The sequence below is a fragment of the Zeugodacus cucurbitae genome, chromosome 3 (genome assembly GCF_028554725.1).
Source record: "Zeugodacus cucurbitae isolate PBARC_wt_2022May chromosome 3, idZeuCucr1.2, whole genome shotgun sequence".
NCBI lineage: Eukaryota > Metazoa > Arthropoda > Insecta > Diptera > Tephritidae > Zeugodacus > Zeugodacus cucurbitae.
This window is the reverse complement of record NC_071668.1, coordinates 49,479,799-49,491,427: the sequence shown is the minus strand read 5'-3', so window position 1 is coordinate 49,491,427 and position 11,629 is coordinate 49,479,799. Positions and strand designations below refer to the sequence as shown.

Sequence of the window (11,629 nt, the reverse complement as noted above, 5' to 3'; positions counted from 1 at the left end):
CTTTCCACTGCTTTTATCTCTGTGCTGCTACGTCAGAGTTGCATTATGTTCTGTCAAAAATTGCTACTTCTTGCAGATATTGAGGAATTTCTGAAATGTGTGGTACCATACTGTAACGAAAATGGCAACAGAACAAACTAAAATTGACAATCGAAATCGATATCTTGCCAGATCTATCTAGACATCGATATTCGTAGTTGCCAGAGTTTTAGAGTAAACGACAGTTTTGGAAATCCGTTACAATACTCTTTATAACCATTTTATTATTTCGATGTTTTTCCAGTAAATATAAAAATATATGCATATATGTATGGTTGAACTAAATCAAAATCAGTACAAATAATAAGCTTATCGCTATTTATGACGTTGTGCACTTTCGTTAAAATGAATAAGAAATTCAATTTTAACCAGAAATACTTTTACATATATGTGGCCACATCGGCAAGAATTTTAATCGATAAATGTAAAGATCACTCATCTTCCAATGACTTTTGTGTTTTGATTTGTAGTAAAATTAATCTTTTATATTCATGTGGTTACTTATATTATCAAATAAATATGTTGCCTAGTGATATTCGGGTAAGTAAACGCGTTCGTTCGAACAAACTCTGAATAACATACAAACGTCAGTTACTAGGATTTTTTTTGCTAAATACAATGCCAATAATATAAAACATATTGGACATATTCACACCCATACAAGTACAAATCTTACAGGTTCGTGACGCAGTAATTGACAAAAATTATGTAAATGACCACAAATTTTGTGCAAACTACAATAAACAAATAAGAAACTGATCTAGAGTAATATGCAAGAAAATGCTTATGCATTAAATCGGCAGTTTTGTGAAACCTTTTAGTGAAAATATATGTATGTGCATACACATTTTAGAACAGTACCCCATAGCAAGAAATTAATACAAGCATAGGCAGCAAGTGGTAAAATTGCTCATAAACATTTACCCCATGAGTATGAAAAGGATCACATCCGCAAGACTTTCTATTTCTATTGGACAGGAATTTTTGAGTTTCATTAAAATTTAATCATAATTTTAACCATTTGCCAACATAATTGCAAACTAAGTGAATGATAAAACAATGCGATGTGATTGCGATGTTTTCATCAATAGTTTTTTTGTTCCCTTATAATAATATATTCGTTAAAAGAAGTAAACAACTGGCTACCCATAATAAATTATGCATAAACGAAAACTGTTTACATTTTCACACAGATTAGTTCACATTTGAACATTTTTGCCCAGTGTTATAAATGTGTATGTGCTTGTTCAAACAAGAATACAATTAAGCTTGGCAACTCCTGATTTAAAGGAGGGTTTGGAACAGGAATTGTGAGTACGAATCCATCGGTACCATCCCCCAGTGAGAATTCATTTTTCATAAAACATGAATTACAAATATTAATCAAGCGCGATTATTCGCGCAGGGCACTTATGCAAAGTTCCATAGCCATGAATAAAAGTGTTGGCGGAAGGATTTTTACCGCTCAGCGTTAACGTCGATGTGCCATCCCTAAATAAAAGCGGCAACTTTACGTCAAATATCAAAATGTGTAGTTGAATTTTTGTTGTGAAATTGTATTATGCAGAAAAATTTCGTTTTTGGTAGCCAACTTTACTTCGGAACGTTCTGTCAAAATAGAAAATTTCAACTGCTCAGCGTCGCCGTCGCTGTATTTAGGTATGCGGCATACAAAATGTATGGGCATGAGAATTTTTTGACAGTCATTTTCCGCTGCCGCTTTTATTTAGGGAAGGCAGTGATAGAGCGTAAGCGTACGTGTGATTTAAAGTCGGCACAATTGTGCTCAACTGTGCCGACCACTGGTTTGGAACCGATGAAAGAGGAATCGCGCCGATTCGCTCATTTTCGGCGATCCGCTTGAGTTCTTGTTCATAACAGTTCGTTGCGACGTAATTCGACATTCCTTTTCTTTTTCAAATTCTTCTATGGTTACATTTTTAATAATTACAATACAATAGAAGAATTACTGCCAGATTTAAAAAAAAAATAATAGAAAGAGAATGACAGAAGTACCTGAATCTAGGTAACCAACCCAAATGACCCCCCAAAAAAGAAGTTGCCCATAGCTCGTGTCAAAAGAAGTACATATGTCGGAATTACATGGGCAGATATTGTGCATGTGGATCAACAGCTAAATGGCACTACATCATATTGCATCCTAAAAATTAATCAATAAAATATTGGTTTTAAAAAGCAGAAACTAACTTAACAGTCACTAGCTAGCAGTAGAGAAACAGAACGTTTGTTTATTTTCAATGAACACCTGAGCGCAATTCGGAATGTTGCCAGACATAGCTCAAAAATAAAATATTTTGATGTTGCCAGCATTACCTCTGCGCAGAGAAATTAAAATTTTGTCGAAAATACATGTGCAGATATTCTGCATGCAGATCAGTAAAATTTTTTCGAGCCAAAATACATGTGCAGTAAATTTTGACAAGCAGATCTTTGGTTTCTAAAAGATTGTTTCTTTACTGCTAATATCTGCTGGTTATCAGAAAGAGAAGTACCATGAGAGTAAAGAAACTGAAAGATAGTAGCAATTTGCAAGGAAATGTCTGAGTGCTATTTTGGGCCACTAAATCATTTGCATCTTAAAAATTAATAAATAAAAAATTTGTTTAAAAAAGCAGAAACTTGCCTAATTGTCACTAGCTAGCAGTAGATTAACAGAACGTTTGTTTATTTTTAATGAGCAGCTGAGCGCAATTCACAATGCTGCTAGACTTTGCACAAAAATTAAATATTTGAATGTTGTCAGCACTGCGCGCAGAGAAATTCAAATTTCACATGGCATGTAGATCTGCATTGAGGTGCAGAATTCGAACTGTCAAATCAGTACATGCGTTCTACGCATGTAAGTAGTTCCGGCATTAGTGTGTCAAAGATAAAAATATGGTAGCCCTTTGCTAAGGCGATTATATATGTTCCACAAAACCAACGGGCATGTGGGCTCTAAATATGCTGTTATGTTTTTACATAGTTATATATTATACATATACATATTTATGCGTCCCCACATATTTCAGTGCCTTTGGTTAATGCAATGTACAGTAGTCTGATAGGCATTGAGAAAGTGAGGTGTACTGTGCAGTGCGTAGACCAAAGGAATTTATAAATAGTGATTTGGGTTACTAGTGTTGTTTATTAATTGTGGGGTAAGTGAGGTCACTTTCAGACAAAATTTATTGTCTGATTGCCAATGATAAATTAATTATTTTTTTAATTTACTACTATTTATACATTTACTTATTATTTACTTAAAGTAATTTCATAATGGATCTGAATTCAGAACAAAGAAAGTGTCAATTGCAATATTAGCTTATTCAGTATATTCTGGCAGAACGTTGAGTGTTTTGTTTATATATTTTTTTTTTACTTTGCCTTCTTGTGAGAGTCTTTTTTAATACATATCTTTATTAATGTTTTTGCTTATTTAAGAATTCGATATATTTTCCGTTCAGAATAGATTATTCAGAATGGAGACTGCATAATTACAAAGTGTTAAGATTCAATTTTGTTTACAGTTATGGTAAAGTTGTTCTGTGAAGGCTGTAGTTAACTTGCATACACCTTTATATGAAATCGCACCAGCAGCGCAGATTGGAAGCTGATCGGTTTCCACTTAATTGTAAATTGAGTTAAGTGATTTTCAAAAGAAGTAATTTTTGCTTAAAAACTTTAAATAAATTTAGAGTTTGAATTAAATTGAATGTGAATAGTGTAATTTTCAATATGTGAAGTGAAAAATGTGAAAAAATTGCGTTAAAGAGTGTGAAATACCATGTCTTAGGTTATGTGGTGGTTGTCAAAACGACGCACCTAGGCCTTTTGGAGGCCCATTGTGACAATACCATGTCTTACTTATATAAAAAATTGAACTTTTAAAGACGATTATTTTAAAAACTATAACTTAGATCAATAATATTTTTATATATTCCTGCTCTGGAGAGCCTCCTCTTTCACCCGATACCCCATTTATACCGATCGGGAGTTGTCAAACCCCGACCGCCAAAGTAATCGGAATCGTGCCATCGTCTTAAATCTGCATACAAATATCAAAAGATTAAATAGAAAATATGGATGTGTAATAACAAATTACTCTTGGAATTCAAAGCTTATTCCTGCATCCACTCTACGTTTTAGCGTTTATCGAAACGCTAGGCTCGGCTTTCAGTGTCCACTCTGCAGGCACCCTAAAGCGGTTGAGCATTTAAGAAAGGGGAGAGAGTCTGTGTACAATATCATCAGACAGAGACTGATCCAGTCGCTGTCTCTAGTCTCTGTGTTCAGATTTAATACCCAAGCGGAAGTGCATCACCGTACATATGCTTCTTGTGGTGGCAGAAGTACATCAGTAATTGTTTTTTTTTATTACTATTAGCGTTTCTGTAATTACGAATATCTGTCTGCGTCGAAAACATAATTTTTTTTATTAACGGTTTTTTAATTTTTCAACGAATATCAAATTAACTATTGTCATATAAATACGGTGATAACCTCCGAGAACTAATTGACAAATTAGCTGATTTTTCAATTCGTCATTAATTCATAAGTCACTTGCATTCATTACCACAAAATAATAACTAACCTGAACGAAACATATTTTTCAAAGAACGCTGGCGAAATCTGTCTGATTTTATTAGTAAATAGAGTGAAAATTTTTGTTTCAAAATTTATGGAATTTCTTATTTGATTATTGTTGTACAATATATTATTCGGACTGTTTTAATATTATTAATGTTTTATTAGTAAATAGGCTGGACATTTTTGTTTCAAAATTTATGGAATTTCTTATTTGATTATTGTTGTACAATATATTATTCGGACTGTTTTAATATTATTAATGTAATTAAAGGCGTTGTATATATTTAATTTACATATGTATAATCCATCAATATCGATATTCTATTATTAGAGTGAAAATAAATCAGAAGTGTGATACAACAAGCTGTTATGCTTGTTTACAATAAAACATTCAAAGTGGAAAAGTAAGTACCGAGTAGCTGTCTTCGCAGTGGGACAACATGCAGCAGAAGACAAAAGGTGAAAAAATGTTGTTAATGCTGCTGATTGTTCCATAATGGTATTATTCCACATTGTAAACCTACAGGACTCACAGCTTATTTCGTGTGCCCATTTATTAAGAAGAATGCAACATTTAAATTAAGAAATCCATATTTAAAGATACATTATTTTGAATTACAAACACAAAGAAAAACGGTCAAAATATTTTTTCTTAGGCATAATATTTACAACAATAACTAAATATTGAGTGAAACGACGTCACAACTTATTTAGTATATACACTTTTTACACTTGATATCAATATGATGAATATGTGTAATTATTTCCGTTAGGATCATTTTAATATATATATTTAGGATATAAAACAAATTGTGGGAGAAAAGATCTGAGACCAACGTTAATACGATTCTAATTTTGATAATAACAAAAAATCTTTGTCATGACCTGGAGGTCTTACTATGTCTGCCTTATCGCTACACGGGAGTTTTCGGGGTCACTGATTGCGAAACGATATGTGACAGTGCAAACGTCACAAGGTAATGTTATGGTTTAAAAGTGGGCGATCTTCTGTGGGTTATTTGTACCTGTGTTTCAAGTTACCTCTCTTTAAGCTTACTGAACACATACAGTACTTCAAACAAATATTCGGATTTAGTGTGTGTGTAGGTGGCAAACAATGTTGTGAGGAAGAAATGTTTACTTTTTAATTTTAATAATATTTACATTCATATAAAGTGGCTTACAGCTTGTTTCCAAAACTTATATCGATACAATTTTAACACAAAAGATACAAAAGTGTGCTTTATAAAAGAAAATTATTTTTGTTGTGTATTGTTGCACAAATTAACTTCTAAAAACAAAAACATTGCCAAATTTACAGTCACAGCTTATATTATGCAATCCAAACAAATTTATTCAAAAATATTTAATTTTTATAATAGTATGATATCCTTTATAGAATAGACAATGGAAATCAGCAAACAAACTAAATACGGAAGTATCCTCGTTCGAGACGAATTTTTATAAAATTTACACCGTAACTAGCACCACCACTTAAATGCTGTTCAAAAATGAACATATGCGTTGATATTTTCAGTACGCTTCAATATATTTAGTTTTTTTATTATTCTACAAATAAAGAATATTAAATAAGATAAGATATGGGTGATTCTACGATAAGAGGTTTCAGTTGCGTAGAGAATACGGCCAAAGCAAAACATTGGATTTTTTTCATGAAAACTCTCTATTATGATTTTTGTCTCTTTTATTTATCTTTTAACGTAAGGGCAAGTCATTTAATACATATTTTATTACTTTTTCGACTACCAGGGTAAATACATCGGCCAGGGGAGAGACGTAAAGTTTATGGTAGATAATTATTTTACGCAAAGCAAAAAATTAATTTAAAATAGTATTACACATTAAAGGTACTCTCTTTCCTAGATGAATAAATCCTAAAATTAAAATAACAAAAAATAAATTCACTCTTTATCCTAAATAAACGAAACAAATATTAAATATAAAATCTAAAGTAATATATCCTCTGCACTTTCAAAATAAGATTTGGCATGGGGAGAGTCTGGCCTACTTGATCTTATTTATATATACATACATATATATATACATATTTGGCGTAGTCACCGCTTATGCGATTATAGGCGAATCTATTTGAGAGCGCTAGTCATCTCTCCTTTTTGCTGTTTGGCGCCAATTGGAAATACCAATAGAAACCAGGTCACTTTTTACCTGGTTTTTTCCAACGGAATGGAGGGCTTACCGGGTAATGCATCGAACACTTTCCAAGCTGAAGCGCTTTCGTCATTCGAACAACATGACCTAGCTAACGTAGCCCCTGTCTTTTTTTTCGCTGAACTATGTCTGTGTAGTCGTATAGCTCATCGTTCCATCATCTGCGGTATTCGCTTTTGCCAATGTTCAAAGGACCATAAATCTTCCACAAATCCTTTTTCTCGAAAACTCCTAATGCCGTCTCATAGGATGTTGACATCGTCCAAGCTTCTGCACCATAAAGCAGAACGGGGATGACTTATAGAGTTTGGTTTTGGTTCATCGAGAGAGGACTTTAACATTTAAATGTCCACTCAGTCCAAACTAGCATCTGTTGGTAAGAGCGATTCTACGTTGGATTGCGAGGCTAATATTTTTGGTTTTGTTGATGCTGGTGATGGCTGGAGGTGGGGGTCATGCCAGAAGCTCACGCACGAAAGTATCAAGACTCAAGCAGCTCGCGACTTCTGGTCCGGGTATCCCTCCTTCTGGCAGTTTGGCGCCAATTGGTTATACCAAGCCAGTAGGCAGTTATTTTGCCAGGGCAAATACGGCAGGGGAGAGACGTTTTCATGAAAAACTGACTGAATTATTTTTTAGGTTAATTATTTATTTCACTCTAATTATCTCTTTAATTATTCAGTAATTTAGGACAATAAAGGCAAATAAATTAAATGAATAGTATATGTTATATGAATTGCCAGGGGAGCGACAAAATTAGTTTTCGAATCCAGTACACCGCACGTTCGGGCAATAACTAAAAAACTACAGCGCTCAACCGGATTTCGCGATTAGTATTATTAACTTCAAGTAGATATATGGTCTTGAGCACTTGTTTCAATGCGACCGTCTTTGAATTTATGTCGTATCAACAGAACAAAATTTGGCAGGGTAGATACATCAAAAAATCGGGACAAAAGTTAATTTTAAAAATTATATGAAATAAACAAAATAATTTTGTTTTTTATTTAACCATACTTAATTTCAATTATTTTACTTCCGATTGTTTGTCCGATAAGTTTAGGTTTAGCATCTCATAAAAAAAATATATGTATTGTCCGAAAGTTACATAAAAAGTAGCAAGGGGACAAGCCAGGGGAAATACTTTTTAGATTTTGTAAGGAATTTCGGAAAAAATTGTTTTAATTATGCAGTAAATTATAATGTTATTTAATACACTGCATTAATATGATGTGATTCCTTTAAAAAAATAGCAACATAAAGTACAAAAACTTTAAGAACCGCACAAGTTACCTCTTATCGTAGAATCACCCATATATGTATGTATGTAAGAATACATACAACCCACTTAAATATGTCTGTTCAAATGTTCAAATATATTGAAGAGGCCAACATACATACAAAAACAATCACATAAACACATTTGCAGTGTCGGACAAAAAAATAAGAATACTTCCCAGAAATATTCGATAAAAAATTATTTTTAAGGGCATCATTTCTGTTAAACCTTTTTGTTTGAATATAAAGAGGCATGTCATGCACAAATGGAAATATGTTTTCCAACTCCACAGCTAAATCGGTTTTAGAGAACTCCCCGACTATTGCCAATATGAAGCTTTTGCAGGTGGACAATAAAATAAGAACAGATGATCAAATCGGTTGTTTAGGCTATATTGCGAAAAATATTTTTGATTTTTGTATTGCTTATCATTAATAGAGATGAACGAAGACAAATTTAACGGATTAACTGTAAATACTTCCTCTTATAAAGAAAAAAATGGATTGGACGATGCAATACTTAGCGGAAGTATTTGGAAAATTGCAAAACTTATTAGAAGATTTTCCACAAAAAAATGGTATACACCAAGCCATTTTACCAAAAAAAAAAAATTCATTACCAAAGGTGTAGACCTCGCAAAACTAGAAGCACAGATCATAATTTCATCAGAATTGTAGCGTTGCGGGATCTATTTAAGTCAGCTGTTGCAATAATGGGGGAGATAGGAGTTCAAATTTGTGTTTGGACAGTTGTAAAGTGCCTTGGAGACGATCAAATAATTGCGTCAAACAACACATATGTGTTAGTGATGTTCAATCATGTGTTGCCCGCAAACGTTCAAATTAACACGTCAAACATCAGTTTAGTTTTGAGCTCGTAACGAACGGTCATCATGTCATCGTCGGATGATGATGATCTATTATTGGCATGTGCTGCAATTCTTATGAAAAAAAAATTCTCAATTTTTGTATTATTTTATATTATTTAGTTTATTTTATTATATTTGAGTTTACTTTATTTTATTTTATTATTTTAATTTATTTTATTATTTTATTTTATTTTATTTTATTTATTTATTTTATTTATTTTATTTTATTTTATTTATTTATTTTATTTTTTTAATTTTATTTAATTTAATTTAATTTAATTTAAGTTAATTTAATTTAATTTAATTTAATTTATTTATTTTATTTTATTTTTTTGTTTATTTTATTTTATTTTATTTTATATTGTTTTATATTATTTTATTTTATTTTATTTTATTTAATTTTTTTATTTTATTTTTTTTTATTTTATTTTATTTATTTTTTTATTTTATTTTTATTTAATTTAATTTATTTATTTTATTTTATTTTTTATTTTATTATATTTTTTTTTATTTTATTTTATTATTTATTTTTTATTTTATTTTATTTTTTTTTTATTTTATTTTTTTATTTTATTTTATTTTATTTTATTTTTATTTTATTTTATTTTTTCCGCTTCGCTTTACTTCACATATCTATGCCCTCTCAGCTTGAAATCTTCCCTGCAAATGAGCTCATGCTTGTCAAACATGAGTGGAGACGATCAAATTATCGTCCGTCAAATAGAAATATCAAAAATTTTTGATTTTCATCAAACAGAGCCGACAACAGGTCGGTGTAGCGTACGTGTAGCCGACGAGAGCCGACGACACCAACACACTTAAAGTGTTTGACGCAATTATTTGATCGTCTCCAAGGCACTTAAGATGTATGGTTTTAAATAGCCGTTATGGAAGAACGGCTGGTAAAGCGCCGCTGTTGATAGAATTAAAGTGAATTTGGTTGGAAGTGATGCTAAACATTGGTAATAGGTTAAAAAATCCAACATTTAACGTTAAATATACTGCAAAAATTTCTAATTCTTCTGCTCCTGTGTGGATAAACCGTAGTAGTTAAAATAAAAGGTGGACTAATTTATTTACGTCCGTATATTCAAATTAGGAAGTTATGCGCCCTTTTGCACAATGAAAGTTGCCTCTAAAGTGGAAGTTTTAAAAGGACAGAGACTCTAACCATACGTCGGCACTTGTATGAAATTAAATTCTTCATAATAAAATAGATATTTTAATCTGGAATTGTTTAAAGAAAACATTGTTTAAAGAAAGAAGGAGAGAAGATTATACCGAGAAATGAAAGGGGAAAAGAGAGAAAAGTATAGAATTCTATAGAATTTGTGAAGATAGCTATATGAACATATGTATATATTTACACATATGAATATACATACATATCAGAGAGCTGCAACGGGTATATCATTTTCGTGCACACTCGAATGTCCACTCTGATTTTGTTTGATCAAACTTTTCGGTATGAATACACGTATTGATCGCTTGGAGACATGTTCAAAACGAACGAGCCTTTCGCGACACTCGAAACACAAGCATATATGCTTATTTTAACAGAGTGCCGAGTTGACACTCGTTTGTGAACGAGCTGGAACTCTAACCCGATCGTATTGAATGTGATCGAGTCACACACGAGTGTGCACAAAATTTCAGAATATGTATGTATGTAATTGGCAGTCATGCTATTATTGCGTAGTGATTGTCAACGATTATTGGTTTTGTTTGTTTTGTTTACTTTTTATAATTCATAATGACAACGATAGAAAATTCGGGTTGTGAGAACATTTCCAATGGCACAAACACCTTATCTGGTCTACACCTGAAATTTGTGATTTAAAAAAAATTAAAATATTTAAGTGCAATGAAATGCTTTTTATTTATGATTTATGAATTAATAAATAAAATAAGTTTTGAGTGAATTCTATTCTTAAATTGAATTATTCTTTTATAATATGTACTATGTACGTCTAATATTCAAATTATTCAACCAAAAAAACTAAGACAGAACGCGTCATCCCGACGCCAACATACATACATATGTTTATCTATTATTTTTTGGTCTTCGAGTGCCACTCGAGTGTGTCGATCACAATCAACACGTGCACGACACACCCGAAAATATAATATACATAAAATCCGAGTTTGCTGCTTGCACTCGAAGATAGGACCGTCTTGATTGTTCGTTTGCGTTATTTTCGCTTCGGGTTCTAAACTCGATCGAACACGTGTTTGAAGAGTGTTACGACACACTCGTACCGAATTTAAGCTAGTGTGATTGAACACACTCGAACATACCCGAAGCTGCTCTCTGATTTCAGGAGTACTTTTGTCGTTTTCAAAAATTATTGACCTTTTCTTCTTCAAAAACTAAAAACGTTCAAATGAAATTAGCATACCAAAACACGCAGTTTGACGATACGCAATAAATAGCTGACAAAAATAACGGTACTTAGTAAATAACTGTATTTAAAATGTTATAAACGTGAGTGTACAAGTTTTTTTTTTAGATTCCAAAATCGGAGTAATTTTAATTTTTTTAATTTTTTGGAGAAAACTTAATTTTACACTCAAATAACCAATAAAACACATTTATCTCACTTTTGGACGCATGTCAATATCTTAATTAGCTTAAGAGATAAGTCACTTCAAAGTCAAAACAT

General features: G+C 31.8%; 1 protein-coding gene across 5 annotated transcripts in view; it reads left to right on the top strand.

Annotated features, from left to right (window-relative positions):
• The first annotated feature begins 429 nt into the window (after positions 1-429).
• The window catches only part of LOC105217408 (uncharacterized), a 44,416-nt gene continuing 33,216 nt past the window's right edge, over positions 430-11,629 (top strand). For 4 of the 5 annotated variants that reach the window (XM_054227892.1, XM_054227891.1, XM_054227893.1 and 1 more), the window contains exon 1: positions 430-579. In XM_054227892.1, the coding sequence (XP_054083867.1) occupies positions 559-579 (21 nt within the window). In that variant the 5' untranslated portion in view covers positions 430-558. Of the gene's footprint in view, positions 3,201-11,629 lie in introns of all 5 variants that reach the window. The other variant, XM_054227895.1, reaches the window with a different exon arrangement.